We start from the raw sequence: 23,221 nt of genomic DNA, 5'->3' as shown, positions 1-23,221 counted from the left end.
CATGCGCCGCGCCGTGCAGTGCATAGCAACACCAATAGCCAGGGGGAGAGAAGGGCCGGCAGCAGGGCTCTAGACCCCAGAGCAGGCAGGGGCAGAGAAGCCGGCAGCGCTGGCTGTCTCTGCACCTGCAAAGCCGCTGCAGTTCATTGATTTAAAGCGCCCGCTTTAAATCATTGAACTGCAGCGGCTTATCGGCGTATAACACGCAGGTAGACTTTAGGCTAAAAATTTTAGCCTAAAAAGTGCGTGTTATACGCCGATAAATACGGTATTTGGAATATCCATTTTCCTTACAAGCAGAGAGCTTCAAAGTTAGAAAAATGCTAAATTTTCAAATTTTTCATCAAATTTGGGGATTTTTCACCAAGAAAGGATGCAAGTTTCGGCAAAATTTTACCACTATGTTAAAGTAGAATATGTCACAAAAAACAATCTCGGAATCAGAATGATAACTAAAAGCATTCCAGAGTTATTAATGTTTAAAGGGACAGTGGCCAGATGTGCAAAAAATGGCCAGGTCCTAAGGTGTAAAATGGCTGGGTCCTTAAGGGGTTAAAGGGGTATTCCAGGCAAAACCTTTTTTTAGATATATCAACTGGCTCCAGAAAGTTAAACAGATTTGTAAACTTATTACTTCTTAATCCTTCCAATAGTTATTAGCTTTTGAAGTTTTCTGTCTAACTGCTCAATGATGATGTCACGTCTCGGGAGCTGTGCATGATGGGAGAATATACCCATGGGAACTGCACAGCTCCCGGGACGTGAGACATCAGAGAGCAGTTAGACAGAAAACAACTCAACTTCAGAAGCTAATAACTATTGGAAGGGTTAAGATTTTTTGATAGAAGTAATTTACAAATCTATTTAACTTTCCGGAGCCAGTTGATATATAAAAAAAAGTTTTGGCCTGGAATACCCCTTTAAAGACCAGACCAATTTTATTTTAGCATTTTCGTTTTTTCCTCCTCGACTTCTAAAAATCATAACTCTCTTATATTTCCATCCACAGACCCATATGAGGGCTTGTTTTTTGCGTCACCAATTGTTCTTTGTAATTACATCACTTATTTTACCATAAAATGTACGGCGCAACCAAACAAATATTATTTATGTGGGAAAATTGAAAAGAAAACCGCAATTTAGCAAATTTTGGAAGGTTTTGTTTTCACACTGTACATTTTCCGGTAAAAATGACATGTTTTCTCTATTCTGTGGGTCAATACGATTATAACGATACCCATGTTTTATGCTTTTCTATAATTGTAACGCTTAAAAAAAATCTCAAACCATTTTAACAAAATTAGTATGTTAGAAATTGCCCTATTTTGACCACCTATAACTTTCTAATTTTTCTGTATATGGGGCAATATGAGGGCTCATTTTTTGCACCATGATCTGTAGTTTTTTTCAGTACCACTTTTGCTTAGGTTTTACTTTTTATACATTTTTTGGGGAATAAAATGTGACAAAAAAGCAGCAATTTTGGACGTTTTTAATTTTCTTACGTTTACTCCGTTCACCGTATGGGATAATTAACAATATATTTTAATAGTTCAGGCCTTTACGCAAACGACGATACCAAATTAATTGTATATTAATTTTATTATTAATTTTTTTACGCTTTTTTGGGGGTTAAATTGGAAAAACTGATGTCTTACTTTTTTATTGGGGGAGGGGATTTTTCAATTTTTTTACATTTTTATTTTACATTTTTTTACATTTTTTTTTACACTTTTTTTTATGTCCCCATAGGGGACTATTCATAGCAATCAGTTGATTGCTAATACTGTTCAGTGCTATGTATAGGACATAGCACTGATCAGTATTATCGGTGATCTTCTGCTCTGGTCTGCTCGATTTCAGACTAGAGCAGAAGACCCGGGGAGACGGCCGGAGCCAGGTGAGGGGACCTCCGGCCGCCATGCTGGATGATCGGATCGCCGCGGCAACGATCCGATCATCCATTCAAAGTACCGCACTGCTGCAGATGCCGTGATCTATATTGATCACGGCATCTAATGGGTTAATGGAGGACATACGCGCGATCGCGGATGTCCGCCATTACCGGCGGGTCCCTGACTGCTGATAGCAGCTGGAACCTGCCGGGCATGACGCGGGAGCACCGCTCCGGTTCTCACGATCATGGTGGCGCGTAAATGTACATCCTGGTGCACTAAGTACCACGTCACCATGACGTCCATTTACATCCATTGTTGTTAAGGGGTTAATGTGATTGAAAAAACAGCCACTAGGTGGCTCTATTCTGTTTCCTGCCACAAGTCAAACAGTTAGTTTGGCCTCCACCCGGACGTGCAGAAGTCCAAACTAAGGAAGTGCATGCAAGGCAATGTGAGGCACAGCTCTTGCAGGCTTCAGTGATGCTGCACCTGCTGGGGAACGCCCACTTTCTCATGCCGGGAGCTCAGACAATGTGAGCAAGGGGAAAGGTATGATACAGATCTTTTAAGAGCTCGGAATTTTTTTTAGGGCAGGTGGGGTGTTAGGAGTAGTTATGTAATATAATCTGAGTTAGTTTAGAAAATATGGTTTGATAACAGGTACTCTTTAACCCATTAAGGACCAAGGACGTACCGGTATTCCTTGGTCCTGCTCCCGTGATATAACCCGGGGTTACACGGTAATCACCCCGCATCATATCACGGCGGGTCCGGCGTCATAGTGATGCCGGGACCCGCCGCTAATAGCGCGCAGCGCCGATCGCGGCGCCGTGCCCTATTAACCCTTTAGCCACACGCTCAGAGCTGTGCCACGCGGCTAAAAGTGAAAGTAAAAACTGCCGGTTAGCTCAGTGGGCTGTTCGGGATAGCCGCGGCGAAATCGTGGCATCCCGAACAGCTTACAGGACAGCGGGAGGGTCCCTACCTGCCTCCTCGCTGTCCGATCGCAGAATGACTGCTCAGTGCCTGAGATCCAGGCATGAGCAGTCAAGCGGCAGAATCATCGATCACTGGTTTCCTATGAGAAACCAGTGATCAATGATAAAGATCAGTGTGTGCAGTGTTATAGGTCCCTATGGGAGCTATAACACTGCAAAAAAAAGTGAATAAAGATCATTTAACCCCTCCCCTATTAAAAGTTTGAATCACCCCCCTTTTCCCATAAAAAAAAAACTGTGTAAATAAAAATAAACATATATGGTATCACTGCGTGCGAAAATGTCCAAATTATAAAAATATATCGTTATTTAAACCGCTTGGTCAATGGCGTACGCGCAAAAAAATTCCAAAGTCCAAAATAGTGCATTTCTGGTCACTTTTTATATAATTTAAAGATGAATAAAAAGCGATCAATAAGTCTTATCAATGCAAAAAGGGTACCGTTAAAAACTTCAGATCACGGCGCAAAAAATGAGCCCTCATACCGCCCCATACACGGAAAAATAAAAAAGTTATAGGGGTCAGAAGATGACAATTTTAAACGTATTAATTTTCCTGCATGTAGTTATGATTTTTTCCAGAAGTACGACAAAATCAAACCTATATAAGTAGGGTATCATTTTAATCATATGGATCTACAGAATAAAGATAAGGTGTCATTTTTACCGAAAAATGTACTACGTAGAAACGGAAGCCCCCAAAAGTTACAAAACAGCGTTTTTTTTTTCAATTTTGTCGCACAATGATTTTTTTTTCCGTTTCACCGTAGATTTTTGGGCAAAATGACTGACGTCATTACAAAGTAGAATTGGTGGCGCAAAAAATAAGCAATCATATGGATTTATAGGTGCAAAATTGAAAGAGTTATGATTTTTTAAAGGCAAGGAGCAAAAAACGAAAATGCAAAAATGGAAAAAACCCCAGTCCTTAAGGGGTTAAGGACCAAGCCCATTTTGACCTTAGGGACCAGAGCATTTTTTGCATTTTTTGTGACATATTCTACTTAATGTTAGTGGTAAAGTTCCGTTGATACTTGCATCATTTCTTGGTAAAAATTTTTAAAATTTAGCATTTTTCTAACTTTGAAGCTCTCTGCTTGTAAGGAAAATGGACATGTCATATAAATTATATATTGATTCACATATACAATATGTCTACTTTATGGTTGCATCATAAAGTTGACATGTTTTTACTTTTTGAAGACATTCGGGTGCTTCAAAGTTTATCAGCAATTTTCCAATTTTTCATGAAAACTTCAAAATCAGAATTTTTTAGGGACCAGTCAGTTCAGTTGTGAAGTGAATTTGAAGGTCTTTATTTTAGAAATACCCCATAATGGACCCCACTATGAAAACTGCACCCCTCAAAGTATTTAAAATGACATTCATAAAGTTTTTTTTAACCCTTTAGGTGTTTAATGGGAATAGCAGCAAAGTGGAGAAAAAATTCTATATCTTCTGTTTTTTACACTAACATGTTCTTGCAAACCAATTTTTTTTTTCATTTTTAGGTAAAAGGAGAAAAATCCACCAAAATGTGTAACCCCATTTCTCTTGAGTAAGGAAATGCCTCTTATGTGGATGTAAAGTGCTCTGTGAGCGCAATAGAGGGCTCAGAAGGCAAGGAGCTAAATTGTGACATTTTGCTGAAATGGTTTTTGGAGGGCATGTCACATTTAGGAAGCCCCCATAGTGCCAGAACAGCAAAAATAAATAAATAAATAAAAACACATGGCATACTATTTTGGAAATTACACCCCCCAAGGAACATAACAAGGGGTATAGTGAGCCTTAACACCTCACAGGGGTTTGAAACATTTTTCGCTAAGGTTGGACATGAATATAATTTATATTTATTTTTTTCACTAAAATGCTGGTGTTACCCCAAATTTTTCATTTTCACAAGGGGTATTAGGAAAAAAATGTCCCCCCATAATTTGTAACCCCATTTCTCTCGAGTAAGGAAATGCCTCATATGTGTGATGTTGAGTGCTCTGCGAGTGCATTAGAGGGCTCGGAAGGGAAAAAGCGACATTGGGCTTTTGGAGAGAGAATTTAGCTGTAATGGTTTTTGGGAGGCATGTCACATTTAGGAAGCCCCCATGGTGCCAGAACAGCAAAAAAAAAAAAACACATGGCAACTATTTGGAAAACTACACCCCTCAAGGAACGTTAAAGTTGGGCGTGAAAATAAAACATTTGTTTGTTTGTATTTTTCACTAAAATGCTGGTGTTAAACCAAATTTTTCATTTTCACAAGGGGTAATAGGAGAACAAGCCCCCTAAAATTTCTAACACCATTTCTTGTGTATGGAAATACCCCATATGTGGATGTAAAGTGCTCTGCGGGTGAACTACAATGCTCAGAAGAGAAGGAGCACCATTGGGCTTCTGGAGAGAGAATTTGGTTGGAATGGAAGTCGGAGGGCCATATGCATTCACAAAACACCCGTGCTACAAGAACAGTGGACCTCCCCCCCCCCCCCACAGTGGGGTGTAAATACTCACTGCACCCCTTATTAAATTCTGTGAAGGGTGTAGTCTCCAAAATAGGGTCACATGTGGGGGGGTCCACTGTTCTGGCAGCACGGGGGACTTTGTAAATGCACATGGCCCCTGACTTCCATTCCATACTATTTTTTTCCCACAAGAAGCTCAATGGCGCTCCTTCTCTTCTGAGCATTGTAGTGCGCCAGCAGAGCACTTGACGTCCACACATGGGGTATTTCCATATTCAGAAGAAATAGTGTTACAAATTTTTGGGAGGCATTTTGTCCTATTATCCCTTGTAAAAAAAATTAATTTGAGGGAAAACTAGCATTTTAGTGAAAAAAAAATCATATCCACATCCAAATTTAACGAAAAGTTGTCAAACACCTGTGGGGTGTTATGGCTCACTGGACCCCTTGTTACGTGCCTTGAGGGGTGTAATTTCCAAAATAGTATGCCATGTGTGTTTTTTTTTGCTGTTCTGGCACCATAGGGGCTTCTTAAATATGGCATGCCCCCCAAAAACCATTTCAGCAAAATTTGCTTTTCAAAAGCCAAATGTGACTCCTTCTCTTCTAAGCATTGTAGTTCTCCCGCAAAGCATTTTACGTCCTAACATGGGGTATTTCCATACTCAGAAGAGATGGGGTTACAAATTTTGGGGGGCATTTTGTCCTATTATCCTTTGTAAAAATTTAACATTTGAGGGAAAACTAGCATTTTAGTGAAAAACAAAAAATTATTTACACATCCAACTTTAACGAAAAGTCGTCAAACACATGTGGGGTGTTAAGGCTCACTGGATCCCTTGTTACGTGCCTTGAGGGGTGTAGTTTCCAAAATAGTGTGCCATGTGTGTTTTTTTTTCTTTTGCTGTTCTGGCACCATAGGGGCTTCCTAAATGTGACATGCCCCCCCAAAAACCATTTCAGAAAAACTCACTCTCCAAAATCCAACTGTCGCTCCTTCCCTTCTGAGCCCTCTACTGCTCCCGCCGAACACTTGACATACACATATGAGGTATTTTCTTACTTGAGAGAAATTGGGTTACACATTTTAGGAAGATTTCTCTCCTTTTACCCCTTGTAAAGATTCAATAACTGGGTCTACAAGAACATGCCAGTGTAAAAAATTAAGATTTTGAATTTTCTCCTTCAATTTGCTGCTATTCCTTTGAAACACCTAAAGGGTTAACAAACCTTTTGAATGTCATTTTGAATACTTTGAGGGGTGCAGTTTTTATAATGGGGTCATTTGTGGGGTGTTTCTAATATGGAGGCTCTTCAAATCCACTTCAAAACAGAACTGGTCCCTGAAAAATTTCGATTTTTAAAATGTTGTGAAAAATTGGAAAATTGCTGCTATACTTTGAAGCCCTCTGATGTCTTCCAAAAGTAAAAACATGTCAACTTTATGATGGAAACATAAAGTAGACATATTGTATTTGTGAATCAATATATAATTTATTTGGACTATTCATTTTCCTTATAAGCAGAGAGCTTCAAAGTAAAAAGAAAATGCTAAATTTTCAATTTTTTCATAAAATTTGGGAATTTTTCACCAAGAAATTATGCAAGTATCGACAAAATTTTACCACTAACATAAAGTAGAATATGTCACGAAAAAACTTTCTCGGAATCAGAATGAAAGGTAAAAGCATCTCAGAGTTATTAATGTTTAAAGTGACAGTGGTCAGATTTGCAAAAAATGGCTGGGTCCTACACTGAAAATTGGCTGGGTCCTTAAGGGGTTATTTGTCAAATACCTGTGAGGTGTTAAGGCTCAGTACACCCCTTGCTATGTTCCGTGAGGGGTGTAATTTTTCTAAAATGGGTTCACATGTGGATGTTTCTTTTTGCGTTTATGTCAGGACCACTGTAACTATCAGCCACCCATGTGCAAATCACCAGCTCAGGCCTCAAATGTACATAGGATAAATTGTGTTACAAATTTTGTGGGTCTTTTTTTCCTTTTACCTCTTATGAAAATGAAAAGTAGGGGGCAACACCAGCATGTCAGTGTAAAAAATAAAAAAAATTACTCGGAAATACCGCATATGTGGCCCTAAACGGTTGACTTGAAATGCGACAGGGCTCCGGATTGAGAGAGCGCCATGCCTATTTGAGGCCTAAATTAGGGATTTGCATAGGGGCGGACCCGGATGCAAGAATGGCGTTTGCCTCCTCCACCAAAAATAGCATTTGCCAGTGTTTCCCAAACAGGGTGCCTCCAGCTGTTCCAAAACTCAAAGCATGCAATACTGGGAGTTGTTGTTTTGCAATAGCTGGAGGGTTTTGGAAACATTGGCGTACGAGGTGGAGCTGGGGTTTTGCAACTTCTAGTGGACCACAAAAGTTCCCTCACCAACTGCCGCCCGCACTGATCGCTGACTCTGTTGCAGCCCGCCTTGCCAGAAGATCAGCCGCCGGACCGCAGTTGTCCTCCACCGATCATAATGCCCGCAGCCCTCCGTTGTCCTGCGCTGTCCCCTGCCATCTTCCCCCGCTCAACTTTAAACCCCCCCGTCACTGCCCTGCGATTTATCAAACCGGCAAATCGCAGGGCATAGGAGGTGGCATCGCTGCCACCTCACTCCTATCCTTCAGGGTGATTATCGTGGTCTCTGACAGCGACGATCACCACTATTTTCCGGACGATCGGGTCACCAGAGACCCGATCAGCCCGGAAAAGCTGTGATTCACCGGCCAGAATTGATCGGCAAGTCACGGCGATCGCCAACAAGGGGGGGGGGGGTCTCAGGAACCCCATGGACAATATGCCGGGTGGCTACTGTTATATAACAGCAGCCATGCTGGCTTGATCCCCATCCGGAGATGCAGTGATCCAGGAATGATGCGCCGTAAATGAACACTGCTGTGCGCTAAGTACTTCTTAGAAGAACCTGTGCCATACATTTACGGCACAGGTCCTTAAGGGGTTAAGGTTTATAAAAGACCAGAGTCCATCAAGTTCAACCTATAACCTTATTTTGTCCCTACTGTGTTGATCCGGAAGAAGGCAAAAAAAACTTATGAGGCTGATGCCCATTGCCCCACACCAAGGAAAAAAATTCTGTCCCGTCTCCAAATATGGCAATCAGAATAAATCTCAAACTACATTTTGTCCCTAGAGATCTAGTATCCATAAACTGTAATTTTATTACTCTCCAGAAACACATTCAGGTCTCTCTTTTATTGTGTTCACCATAACCACTTCCTATGGCAGAGAGTTTCACAGTCTCACTGCTCTTACAGTAAAGAACTCCCATCTGTGTTGGTGTAAAAACCTTCTTTCCTCCAGATGTAGAGAATCCCCCTTGTAATAGATACAGCCCTGGGTATAAATAGGTCATGGTAGAGATCTCTGTACTGCGCCCAACTTGGCGATGGTACCTGTTCATAGCTGAGTGCACAGGTAGGCCGGGAAAGGAAGACAGGTGAGTTATATACTAAACGGGGACAAAATAGAAACACAGTAGGGTAAACCAGGAAACAGGCCAATGTCTATGAACAGGACAGCAATGCAGTATAGTACAAGAGACAAAACATGCAGAATATAGGCACAGGTCAAAGCAAGAGAGCAGAGTAATGTCATGTTAACCCCTTTAGGATGAGCGTAGTAAATGTAAGGCACTGCTAAGAAGTACTTAACACACAGCGCCGTACATTTACGGTGCAGCTTTCCTAGATCACTGCGTCTCCGGACACTGTGATCGGAATGGGATGACTGCTGATATCTATCAGCATCCATCCTGGCATATCGCCCAGGGGGGGTCCCGAGACCCGCCATGTCGGCAATCGCGGCAAATCGTCAGTCAATTCAGACCGGCGATTTGCTCTACTCCTGGCCAAATCGAGTTTCTGGTGACCTGGTGACTCGGAAAAAAAGGGTGAATGGGGCTGTCCGAGACAGCCCCATTCACCCATACCCAGCAGGAGTGAGGTGGCATGGGTGCCGCCTCACGATCACGCGATTGATCGGTCGGAACGACGGACCTGCTGGATGGTGATCGGTACGACGATCGGAGCAGAGATCGGCGCCGGCGGGGGTCTCCTACCTTGCCCTGGTCCAGCGGGGTCCCCACAGGATCGGTGGCGGCGACAGGAGCAGCAGGATCGGTCCCTCGGCAGGATACAGTGCGGCGGTCCCGGGCTGCAGGATACACAGCAGGTGGTGAGTCCTGTTCACTTCCTGCTGTTGCTTAGCAACAACTCGCAGCATGCACAGCCAATGGGCATGCTGGGAGTTGTAGTTTTGCAACAGCTGGAGTTCCAGCTACAACTCCCAGCATGCCCTTTGGTAGTCTGTGCATGCTGGGTGATGTCGTTTTGCAACAGCTGGAGGCACATTTTTTCTATGAAAAAGTATGCATTCAGCTGTTGCATAACTACAACTCCTAGCATGCACAGACTACCAAAGGGCATGCTGGGAGTTTTAGCAGTGTGCCTCCAGCTGTTGCAAAACTACAACTCTCAGCCTGCCCTTAGACTGTCAATGCATGCTGATTGTTGCAGTTTTGCAACAGCTGGAGACACATTGGTTGTGAAGCCTAGTTTGTTACCTAACTCAGTGTTTCACAATCAGTGTGCCTCCAGCTGTTGCAAAAAATACAACTCCCAGCATGCACTGAGAGACTGTACATGCTGGGAGTTGTAGTTTTGCAACAACTGGAGGCACACTGGTTGCGAAACACTGAGTTAAGTAACTAACGCTCAGTGTTTCGCAACCAATGTGCCTCCAGCTGTTGCATAACTACAACTCCCAGCATGTATGGTCTGCCAGTGCATGCTGGGAGTTGTAGTTTTGCAACAGCTGGAGGTTTGCCCCCCCCCATGTGAATGTACAGGGTACATTCACACGGGCGGATTTACAGCAAGTTTTTTGCTGCAAGTTTGAGATGCGGCAAATTTTCCGCCATGGCTCAAACTCCCAGCTCAAACTCACTGTAAACCCAACCATGTGAATGCACCCTAAAAACACTACACTACACAAAATAAAAAGTAAAACAATATATATACACATACCCCTACATAGCCCCCCCAATAAAAAAAAAAACGTCTTGTTCGGCACTGTTTCCAAAACAGAGCCTACAGCTGTTGAAAAACAACAACTCCCAGTATTGCCAGACAGCCACTGACTGTCCAGGCATGCTGGGAGTTTTGCAACAGCTGGAGACACCCTGTTTGGGAAACACTGCCGTAGGGTATTTTTGTGGTGGATTCAAATCCCCAATTCAAATGCGCATGGTGCTCTCTCACTTCGGAGCCCTGTCATATTTCAAGGAAACAGTTTAGGGCCACATATGGGGTATCTCTGTACTCAGGGGAAATTGTGTTACAAATTTTGGGGGGGGCTTTTCTCCTTTTACCCCTTATGAAAAGGTAAAGTTGGGGTCTACACCAGCATGTTAGTGTAAATAAAAAAATTTTTTACACTAACATGCTGGTGTTGCCCCATACTTTTAATTTTCACAAGCGGTAAAAGGAATAAAAAGACCCCCAAAATTGGTAACGCAATTTCTCCTGAATACGGGAATACCCCATATGTGGGCGTAAAGTGATCTACGGGCGCACAACAAGGCTCAGGAGTGAGTGCGCACTATGTACATTTGAGGTCTAAATTGGTGATTTGCACAGGGGTGGCTGATTTTACAGTGGTTCTGATGTAAACACAAAACAATAAATACCCACATGTGACCCCAATTTGGAAACTACACCCCTCACGGAATGTAACAAGGGCTATAGTGAGCCTTAACACCTCTCAGGTGTTTGACAAATTTTAATGTTGGATGAGAAAATGAAAAAAAAAATTTTTCACTAAAATGTTGGTGTTACCCTACATTTTTCATTTTCACAAGGGAGAATAGGAAAAAGCCCCCCCAAAATCTGTAGCCCCATTTCTTCTGAGTAAGAACATAGCCCATATGTGAATGTAAAGTGCTCTACGGGCGAACTACAATGCTCAGAAGAGAAGGAGCGACATTGGGATTTTGGTGAGAGAATGTGTCCGAAATTGAAGGCCATGTGTCTTTACAAAGTCCCCATGGTGCCAGAACAGTGGACCCCCCCACATGTGACCCCATTTTGGAAACTACACCCGTCACGTAATATAATTAGGGGTACAGTGAGCATTTACGCCCCACAGGTGTCTGACAGATTTTTGGAACAGTGGTCCGTGAAAATGAAAAATTTTATTTTTCATTTGCACAGCCCACTCTTCCAAAGACCTGTCAAACGCCAGTGGGGTGTAAATGTTCACTGCACCCCTTATTACATTCTGTGAGGGGTGTAGTTTCCAAAATGGGGTCACATGTTGGGGGGTCCACTGTTCTGGCAGTGCTGCCTTCGGCAATCTCCGGCCCTGCCATAGAAGTGAATGGAGGGGGCGTGTCGTCCGCAGCTTCGGCTGTGGTCGAAAACGCTCGGCTCCTGCATTGAGCAGGAGCGAGCCGGGTCCCCATACAGGAGATTGCAGGGGGCCCCAGCTGTCGGACCCCCCGCGATCTAACACTTATCCCCTATGCTTAGGATAGGGGATAAGTTGTTTTTTCCCATCCATACCGGAGTTCTCCTTTAAGAGGTTAAAAACAGAAGGCAAAGTCTGAGTCAGGGATCAAGGTAAACAGTCATGATCCAGAGAAAGCCGAATAAAGACTTAGGGATTAATCAAAGACACAAGTTTAAATACACTCACATTTGAGAAGTATGGGACGACGGCAGTGGCTGTGATTGGCCCAGTTTCCCAGCCTCCTGATTGGCCAGTATTCCCCTCACTATTACAAGGCCATGTTGCACAGCACTTGTTCCACTGACAACCAGAGGATGCAATGCATTTGGAAAGTCTTCAGATCTCTTCACTCCCCACTTTGTTATGTTGTGGCTAGAGATGAGCAAGCCGAATCCGGCGAACGCGGATTCAACCCGAACTTTTAAATTTCTCCGGTCATGATTAGAAAGAGAGACCTTTTGTGTGTGTGTTAACAGGAGTCAATCCCCATGCAAGAAACCTATAGGGGCTCCTATACAGCATATAAGGGGACATTCTTCTCACAGCCTCTAAAGGGCTCATCTTTTGCTACAACAAATCCAAAGCCTTTTTCAACTATAGCCCTTGTTACATTTCGTGAGGGGTGTAGTTTCCAAAATGGGGTCACATGTGGGTATTTATTGTTTTGTGTTTACGTCAGAACCACTGTAAAATCAGCCACCCCTGTGCAAATCACCAATTTAGACCTCAAATGTCAAGTGGACCCCCCCCCCACATGTGACCCCATTTTGGAAACTACACCCGTCACGTAATATAATAAGGGGTACAGTGAGCATTTACGCCCCACAGGTGTCTGACAGATTTTTGGAACAGTGGTCCATGAAAATGAAAAATTTTATTTTTCATTTGCACAGCCCACTCTTCCAAAGACCTGTCACACGCCAGTGGGGTGTAAATGCTCACTGCACCCCTTATTACATTCTGTGAGGGGTGTAGTTTCCAAAATGGGGTCACATGTTGGGGGGTCCACTGTTCTGGCAGTGCTGTCTTCGGCAATCTTCGGCCCTGCCATAGAAGTGAATGGAGGTTTGGTGCATCTTACTCCAGCACACTTTGCATTAAAGGGGTACTCCGGTGGAAAACAACTTATTTTAAATCAACTGGTGCCAGAAAGTTTAAATAGATTTGTAAATTACTTCTATTAAAAATCTTAATCATTCCAGTACTGCTGCTGCTGCTACAGAGAAAGTTCTTTTCTTTTTGAATTTATTTTCTAACTGAACACTGTCCAGAGCAGGAGCAAATCCCCATAACAAACCTATGCTGCTCCGGACAGTTCCTGACATGGACAAAGGTGTCAGCAGAGAGCACTGTGATCAGACAGAAAAGAAATTCAAAAAGAAAAGGACTTTCTCTGTAGTATACAGCAGCTGATAAATACTGGAAGGATTAGGATTTTTTTTTTTAAGAAGTAATTTACAAATCTGTATAACTTTCTGGCACCAGTTAATTTAAAATAAATTGTTTTCCACCTGAGTACTCCTTTAAGAATGATGTGTAAAATGCCAGTCTTTTAATCCATCCCACTAAGCATGTTCAATATTTTCAGGTTTTCATAAAGCAGATCTGGACCCGAGGCCCACACAAGAATTTTATACCTAATTCCCAACTCCCTTTGGGATAATCTCAGCGCCTGGCTGTCAGGTAATTTTTCTAAGTAATCCAGGTACCAGACTAATGGACTTTTACTGTAGTTGTTATTTAGAAACAGATACAGGTTTATTCTGTTCCAATGGGTTAAACACATCCTTGTATATGTAAAGTATTTAATCCTTTCTTATTAATGCTGTTTATAAGGAAAAGGAGTCTGAGGTCTTTAAGCCTCTCTGCAGGATTGTGTTGTAACAAGGTAGTGTGCTGCTGAGAGTTTGTTTTGATCTTTGGATGATATCAAGTAGTTAGCTAAATGAAGTAGCGCTTCCCACTGATTTTGGATCAGAGAATGAGAATGAAAAGAACTGAATAAATTGCATATAAAATGGTATAAATCATATAACTCTGAAAAATCATTTTGAATTGAAGAGCTAAAATGTATTCAGGTGTTAAGTAAACTATTAGGGTGTTTTCTTTCTGGGGTCTAAGGGCTTTTCCACACTGCAGACATTTCAACAGTGGAATTCCACTGCAGAATTCTGTCTGCAGCAGAGTCTCATTGTTTTAATTGGGATTCTGCTGCTCTGTTCAGACTGCAGAATTGCTGCAGCTGAAATTCGCCAGCAAAAAAAAATGCAGCCGTCACTGCATTGACGCCTAAGGAGATGGCAATGCCCCCACAGTCCTACCATTGAAGCATTTGGCAGCACCCGCTGTAAGCAGACATTCAGCCACCAATATTCTGCAGGCTGAATGTCCATAGAGGGGACAAGGCATAAAACAACTTACGAAATCTCGCCACTAACCATGTTAGGGGATTCCTTAAATATAATATACATGACTAACCCTTTTGAGCAGACACTAACCTTGCACACATGGCCTGCTAAACTGTCACCAATGGCTTTCCCCATTTTTTATCAAACACCTAACATACTTTCTTTACTGTTTAGGCTACTTTCTTAACTACATTTAAAGGGGTACTCAGGTGGAATAATTTTTTTTTTAAATCAACTGATGCCAGAAAGTTAAACAGATTTGTAAATAACTTCTATTAAATAATCTTTACTCTTCCAGTACTTTTTAGCAGCTGTATGCTACAGAGGAAATTATTTTCTTTTTGAATTTCTTTTTTGTCGTGTCCACAGTTCCCGACATCGACAGAGGTGTCAGCAGAGAGCACTGTGGACAAGACAAAAAAGAAATTCAAAACGAAAATAATTTCCTCTGTAAAATACAGCTGCTAAAAAGTACTGGAATGGTAAAGATTATTTAATAGAAGTCATTTACAAATCTGTTTAACTTTCTGGCACCAGTTGATTTAAATAAAAAATAAAAATATTTTCCACCGGAGTGCCCCTTTAAGCATGGATTATAATTTTGGTGTATGGTCTGTCAGATATGTGCCAAAAAAAGTGCTCAACTCCAACGCTGGGTTTACACATAGCATCATGGTCAGTATTTTAGTTAGTATTTTTAGCCAAAATCAGAAGTGGAACCAACAAAGAGAAAAACAATATTGCAAAGCTTTCCACCTGTTTTCAATCCACTCCTGGTTTTCAATACTGACCAAAAAAATGCCAAAAATACTATGGGGGTGATTTATTAAGCTTTTGTGCCTACTTTTTATGTGTAGAATAGTCGCACATTTTTACACAAGCCCTGGTTTGCGCAAAAGTGTGTGACTTTTTGCATCATTACGCCAGTTGCTCATGTTTTTAGAAAGCATAATAAATGTGGGTCACTATCAGAGCTCAAGTCCTGCAGGAACGCTTGGGAACTGAGTTCCTGCACTTTTTCCACAGCAAGAACACCATGCCCATTAGCAAGAGTCCTGCAGGACCAGCCCTTGAGTGGGAACCTTGGGTGAGTTCGCACACTTTTTTTTCCCAGGACTTTACCCCTGGTCACTGTAGTTAGAATTTTGCAGCGGATCCTTAGCATTTCCACAAGAAAATGTGCAGATTTTTTTTGTGGATTTTGACTTTACCACTGAAGGAAGTCAGTAGGGAAAATACACAATGGATCTACGGCATAAAATGATATCCTACAGTTATAAAATCTGCAGCGTGTCAATTTCTGTGCAGATTTTTCCTGCAGCTTGCAAACAACTCTGCTACTGTAACATGCTGAGGACGTTGTTGCAGATTTGAGTCCAGATTTGACATGGACTTGCTGAACATGTACGGCTAGTCCATGGCAGAAAAATACGCCACATGTAAATATCATCTAATAACACTCAAGACACAGTATATCCATACACAGCCGCAGAAAAGTCTGTGACTACCACATACATCCCAATCAGGTTTGCAGAAATCAATGTACACGGTGCAGAAACAAACCCATTCCGATGCATAGGACAGATTTTCTGTTGCACTGCTTCATGTATCCTGTTTTTTACACACAGCTTTTTGTGACAGTTTTTAATTTTTTTCCCATTTTGTTTCTTATAGTTTATTATTAGGCTGCATTCACACCTCATTTTCACTGTACGGGTGCCGGATCCAGCTGGGGGAGAGGAAAACCGGGCTCTCCTGTACCCCAACCAGACCAGCTCTGAAATCCATTTACTTTAATGAGCTGACCGGAGTCAAACGGTGATTCCGGTTGGCTCATTTTTTACCCCTATCCGGTTTCCTGACCGGACCTAAAACCATAGTATACTAAAACCGGTCACAAAACCGGATACGGGTCAAAAATGAGCTGACCAAAGTCACTGTTTGACTCCGGTCGGCTGGGGTACGGGAGCACCCGGTTTTCCCCTCCACCAGCCGGATACGGCACCCGTACAGTGAAAACGAGGTGTGAATGCAGCCTTAGTATGTTCTTCGAGACATTTATCATGATACAGTATAAGGAAATTAATCAAATCATTTACAGTTCTTTAGTGAGTTTATTAACCCATTCCTGTATATTATGTAAATAGAAAGTAAGGAAAGGTAGTTCTCCACCCATACATAATATTATAACAAGGGGATTGTGTGTTAATTGTCCAAATGATCACTTGTGAGGGGATGACTCTATTACAGAGCCTTATATCAGTACATTGTTAGGATTTTTTTTGTTTTATTATGCATTTTGTAAGTAAAATTTATGTTTAGCTGCAAAATAGTGTACCCATTAAATGTCAATTTAAAAAGCTCTCCATTTTGTGGTAAAACCACATTGTGTGCGATTCTTAGCAGCAACATCCCATAGATATTATTGTCCAGTTGACTTGCCTATTTAGTTGTACCATTCAGGTTCATTTTTATTGTCTCTATCTTCAGGACATAGTATATAGGGAGATGTTCCCAGCCTTGGAGCAGGCTGAATAATAGGCTTTCATGGAGTAAAGAATATGTCATTGCACACACACAATTCCACCAGCTAAATTCTTTTCTTGAGCTTTAGCTTGATTTGCCCCACCCAGTGGTGACATATGTAAAGACGGAGCTTGAGGACCATGGTGACCCTATTGTACTAGAGTTATGTGAGATGTGACAGCTGGCTTAGTTTTTCTTACAAACCTAATTTACTCTGTTTGGCTAGAAACAGACACCGCATTTCTGTTTAAAAAAATTATACTTTGGGTTTTTTGAGGGCCAAAAACACTGTGTCCCTTTAGTGGCATTTTAGGCTGAGTAGCAGTGTTTTAAATTAGCAAAACTATTGAAGATAGCAAAGAGCTGTGTTTGACAATCTTAGGCACTTCCATATACAATAAGTGGAGCCACAGTTGAGACTGCGCACTGATGCATCATTTAGAGTAACATTCAGGAGTCCCTCGCGATCAGACACTTATTCCCTATACTGTCCATAGGAGAAAAGCGTCTGTGGTGGAACCCAGGCCAGTTACCCTCTTCATCTGTCTCTTGAGGCCCTGGTAAAAAAAAAAAAAAAAAAGCCCTGCTTTACATCCTCCATCTGAAGTTTGGTGCAAACACTTCCACAGTTAATAGATGGAGGATCTACGAGAGAAGAATTTCTTTAGAAGGACCCATTCTTCAACAAATGTTTGTAAAGAGAAGATGTCACTTCTGGCCTTCACAATAACAGCAAGAAGACCTGCTGGGACTGAGTCTATGTGACCACCGGTACTGGACACAGTGTAGATATTCTGAAAGGAAATAAAAAAGAACACCAGGGGCACCATAACAAGTATAAAACCCCTTTAACCCTTTAATGATACACCCTTGTTTTAGCCTTGAGGAGGCAGACAATTATTAGTTTTGTATTTGTTTTGTGTTTTATAACAACATCACTCATTATTCTCCAAAATCTATGGTGAGGCCGGAAACATTTTTTTCTGGTGGGAAACTAATATATAAAAAGCAATTTAGCAAATTTTGAGGATGTTTTTATGCAGTGCACTTTATGGTTAAATTGGCATGTTATATATTCTATAGGTCAATACAATAAGGCTCCTTTCACACTATGAGCAGTCATCAGTTATTGAACATCAGTTGTCTGTGTAAAAATTGATGTATAATAACAGATGAAATAACGGATGCTAATGGCTAAATAATGTCCGTCAAAATGACGGGCATATTCATCCGTTAAGACCCGTTATAACATCCCTCATGTATGGCCGTTTTAACACCCATGCCTACAGACTCCCACAGCGGGGACTACTACTACTCCCATCGTGGAACAGACTTGTTTCCATGATGGGAGTAGTAATTCCCCGGCTGCGGGAGTCTGCCGGTGGCTGGGGAGGCTACATTAGTGTTTGTACTACAACCCCCATCATGGAACAGACTCTGTTCCATGATGGAGGTTGTAGCACACGGGCTGACGGATTGATCGCACTGGGTCTCACTTATGAGACTCGATGCGATTAGAAGTTATTAAACAGGAGAGTGGCATGCTCCACTCCCCTGAGATGTACAATGTATTTACTTTCATTTTTAAGTTCCCCGCCGAGAGCCCTGAATGGCTGGTACTGAGGAGCCAAATTGAGGAGCAATATTTGGGAGGGTGTCTTTGAGTCTATAAGTATCCAAACTATTAAAATATAATGTTTATAATCCTGTACGGTGAATGTCGTAAATGTAAAAAAAAATGCCAAACTCCAAAAATGCTGATTTTTAGTCACATCATATACCAGAAAAAAAATGAATAAAATGTGATCAAAAAGTCCTATCAAAACAATAATTGTACAGATTCAAACTACAGCGCAAAAAATTATACTTATAGCCCTATATTCAGCAAAGTAAAAAAAAGTTATAGGGGTCAGAATAAGCCAATTTTAAGCATACTGTAAAAAAAAGTTTGAATTATTATCATAAACATGAATGAAGGAGGCGTGACGTGACGTTACGAGGGGGCATGGCGTGATGTCACGTCTCCAGTCCCGGAAAGACACAGAGGTTTCTGAGACTGGAGCAGCAGCCCAGCATAGAATGCGGGTGCTGCACGGAGATCGCGTGGGGTCCCAGCGCTGCCCTTCCCCATGATCAAACATCTTATCCCCTATCCTTTGGATAGGGGATGAGATGTCTATGGCCAGAGTACCCCTTTAAACAAAAGTGCAATGTGAGCATAGCCTTATGCACATCTCGACAAAGGCATTTGCCGAAACGCCAGCGTTGGGATGGTGTCGCTCCGGTGCCTGTCTTGTTACTTTGCGGTAATGTATAGTGTCTTATGTTTCATACCGATGATCTAATGCATGATGCGGTTTTACATTGCGACTAAGCTTTAAAGTACACTTAGCAATATACTGTGTTAGTAGGAATTTCTTGTATAGACATTCAATGGCTACCTAAGTGACACCTAGTGTCTTTTTTCCCCCTCTGGGTGGAATCCTTCCTATTTTTAACTTATGTGTCTAAATAAAGATTATTGTATGAAATGATATCCTTTGTAAATGACTCCAGTTTTTTTCTTAAGTGTTTATGCATTTTAGTAGCCTGAATTTTTTTTCATATTTAATTAAGAAATAAATGAAGAAATTGGCCCAAAATGTGTGGTAAAAAACACATAAACCATGTTTTTACTATCATTTAGCATACAAAGTAAACCATAAAATAGTTAATAGCCTTACCCGGAAGGAGAATGATGTGTGGGGGTTGTGACAGGGCTTGGTTTGTTAGCTTTACTTCTTAGCAATCCTTTCATCAGCAAAGGAAATTGGAGTAAGTTAAGAGAGATAACAGACTTATAATATCTCAAGGTGCAGACACCTGAATTATCACACAAAGCACAAGGGAACAACTCTCCTAGCACCTTGTAGACCCAAATAACATATATGAATCCCTCTCCTGGTGTGTAATAAGTGTCCCTATATTAGCATGCATTCTAAATCAGCTTCTGTGTTTGTCCTGAAAGACTGACACAATTGAGGAAGGACAATAAAGGCAATGAATGCAGAGGTTAGACTCCCCTTGGTGCTAAAGGGCCATGCAATGTGTAATCATTCCATTCCTTATTATCAGTGAAGGAGTTAAGGGAAGACAGTCCACACCTCTGCCTTGGGAGGGTAAGTTTTGCCAGGGTAGGAAGCAGGCAGGGCTGCTTTGCCTGCTAGCAGTGCAAGGCTCTCAGGTGACAAGCCCGCAGGTAGACTGTAACATGACTTCATTGGGGTGGAGCTATGAGATGTACAGGTGTCTGCATCAGACAGGTTACTAGCACTGGTACAGCTGATCTCTGGCAGCGCTGACTCATTCCATTGCTGCATAGTGGGGCTGCTAAAATAAAACTGTTGCTACAGGAATTACCCTCTACATGACTGACCATGGACACCAAGGACTCCAATGGGAAAGATGGTGGAGGGTTCAGGAAGAGGAACTTGACATTTCTCAAGAGCAGGCTGTACATGTTGGAGAGAAGGAAAACGGATACAATTGTTGAACATGCTGTGAATGAGGACTATGGGAATACGGGCACATTGCGCAGGAGTCAATCTGACAGGACGGAGTATAACCAAAAACTTAAAGGTAAGGGTCACACCATGTGTGTAGAAATCCTCCAAAACTTTGGGGCTCTACTTTATCTATCTAGACAAGTGCAATGCCAAATGTGGATGTTATATGAGCTTCAATGTATATGTCCTGGCCTATGTACAAAATTAGGGCTCATGAAAAGATCTCCTGTAAGTATTTATGCAGTTTATGTAGTAGGGCTAAGCCTGTCATTGAGGTCTATGGGTGACATCAGTGGTTTACAAAGTCCTACAGATACACCTGCATTATTATCTTAACTAAAAGTTTTATCTTAACCCACAGACAATGAATGGATGACCAGTTCAGCTCTGCTCCATTTATACATGCTTAGTAAGGATATATTCGCTCTTACATGTTGTTCTAATTTAAAGTACAAACTTATACGTGGATCATATTTGTAAAGTGAGGGGGGGATATGTTGGTAACAAGATGTTATTGCCCAATAAGATATTTAGGCAGCCATGGAGATTTCATGAGTTTGCCCCTCTACATCTACAATGTTTATGTCTGCAGGGGTGATGAATGTGTCTGTCTGTTTTGGTATGCACACAGCAGGGGTATCCAAACTTCTGTGTATGGGACTTTCTGACATGTCCTTTCTCACAGTTTCTCGCTTTCTTCACTTTGTTGTTTGCCTGCCTTTATATTGTTTAATATAATTAATGCTTAGAAGCAGGTACTGCAATATTGATGGCGTAAATAAGTCCTATTAATTATAGGTTTCTTACAGTTATGTGCAATGGATTTAGACTGTGTCCGTTCATGTTTAATAAAGTGCCCCTGGAAGTATGCAGCAATGTCTTCTATATGCAATGAAAAACGTAAACATTTCTATTTGGAATGCTATGTACTACATTAGTCGTGAATGTGTCAGTTTTAAAATGTAGTTTTACACACTCTGCTTCAGGGTAGGGTTACACGTGCCGTATTTTGAACAGTGTTATGCTGCTGCGTATTTTCCTACCCATTGAAGTCAATGGGTAGCAAAATATGCAGCAAAATATGGCACATGTGGCCCTACCCTTACTTTGTATAATTACTCACTATATGGGAAAGTGCTGGTAGGGGGGTTGTCTCATGAGAAATCTCCATGGGTCTGTCTGCAGTACCCTTGGTGTTCAAGTGTTATTGAAAAGGTAAGCTGTCAGTGCTTACACATCTTCCGTGCAGCAACTCTGTTATGTGTTATAACACAGCACCCACTATAATAATGGAAATCATGTACCTTCTCCACTCTTAAAGTGGATCTGTCAGCAGGAAAACAAATATTGCATTACTCGATAGGGCTGGTCATCGTGGTTCCAGACATACCCTTTTTTATCTCTATGGTTCTCTCTCCAACCCCGAGATATAAGCCTTTTTGTTATTATGCAAATTGGGATGAAGAGCTCAGGGGTCATCCCCCAGTATGGCAAGAGCCCAAAATAGGGTAGTTGGATACAAGCAAGCTGTTGAGGTGGGGATTAAGAGGACATGGCTGGACATACCTGGGCTCTTGCCTTACTGGGGAACGCCCCCTGGGGTTTTGTGCCCGACTGCATAATAACAGATTGACTAGAAAGGACCATTTGGATAAAAAAAAATGTATGTCCGGAATCCAGATGACTACTCATATCTAGACGTGTTCTCTTATTTACACACATATTTTTCTGCTGACAGGTCCACTTTAAAGTGACTGTCTTTCGAGGGGAGTCTTCCCTCTCACTCCAAGATTGCACTCTGTTACATACATATTCAATATTCTTACAATAAATTTTGTACTGTATTCAGCGTCACATAACTGTAAATTTACATGGACTGTACTGTGCTATCTTCCGTATTGCCATAGACAATGAATATATGAATGAAGGGGCAGCTAACCCCCACCCCCTTTGGTCAGGGGCTATGGGCCTACACAACTAGGTAGACAGTGGTCGAAAAAATGGTCATAGTCCTCTCAATTCATTTCAATGGGAGTTATAGAAGTCCAAGCGCATCTAAGATGGCAATAACCCTTTAAATTGTACCCCTTCATTTTCCCAAAGCCAAGAATGACATTAAGGGACCTGGTTAAACCTATTAATAATTTTAAGAATATTTTGTATGGAAAATGTTTAGGTGCATCTTGCTGATAAAGCTCATTGTTTGCCTTTGTGAAATAGATTGATGGGGGGTACTAAGTTCCTTGTGATCATACACACAACTATACTAGAGATGTACCCATGTGGCATTGACTGATTATTATATAAATGTGTTCTTGGTTGTGATAAGTATCTAAGATTTATTCACACAGTGTTTGAGATTCATTGCTCCAGGCTGTAAGCTGTAGGTAACAGAGTGCAATAAACGTGTTGCTCAGTAAGACACCAGCTCATGTTGTGTGTCACTGCTCTGTGCATAGCCAAGGACAAGACTTTTTCTTGCTTAGTAACAGATCCAAGGAGATGGCTTAACACATGGTGACAAGAGAGCGCTTTTGACTCTGGGAACTAGTTCAACAGGCAAACAATGGGAGTATGAAACTTCCTCCAACCATTTAGATAAGGCTTTTGAAAGATCAGATTTCAGTCATCAGTGGATGATTTCAAACTTTCTGTTATTTGAGCAGTTACTTTTAACACAGTTAAATGTATTTTGCAATAGCTAAAGTGTAGATAATGCATATGAGGGCATGTGTAAATAATTACTACACATTCAAGTGGCCTTGCCCAAAGCAACCAAAACTATACCCATTTAGGAATGGTTCATTAGGAAAAATGAAAGTGTAGACCTGATGGGTAGCAATTTGAAA

At 41.6% G+C, this 23,221-nt stretch overlaps 1 protein-coding gene across 1 annotated transcript in view; it reads left to right on the top strand.

Annotated features, from left to right (window-relative positions):
• Positions 1 to 20,243: 20,243 nt before the first annotated feature.
• ARHGEF38 (Rho guanine nucleotide exchange factor 38) overlaps positions 20,244 to 23,221 on the top strand; it is a 118,542-nt gene continuing 115,564 nt past the window's right edge. The window contains exon 1 of the mRNA XM_056566133.1: positions 20,244 to 20,445. Coding sequence (XP_056422108.1) covers positions 20,244 to 20,445 — 202 coding nt within the window. The remainder of the gene's footprint in view (positions 20,446 to 23,221) is intronic.

Source organism: Hyla sarda, chromosome 1, assembly GCF_029499605.1.
Source record: "Hyla sarda isolate aHylSar1 chromosome 1, aHylSar1.hap1, whole genome shotgun sequence".
NCBI lineage: Eukaryota > Metazoa > Chordata > Amphibia > Anura > Hylidae > Hyla > Hyla sarda.
The sequence above is the reverse complement of the archived record's forward strand: the minus strand, read 5'-3'. Positions and strand labels throughout refer to the sequence as shown.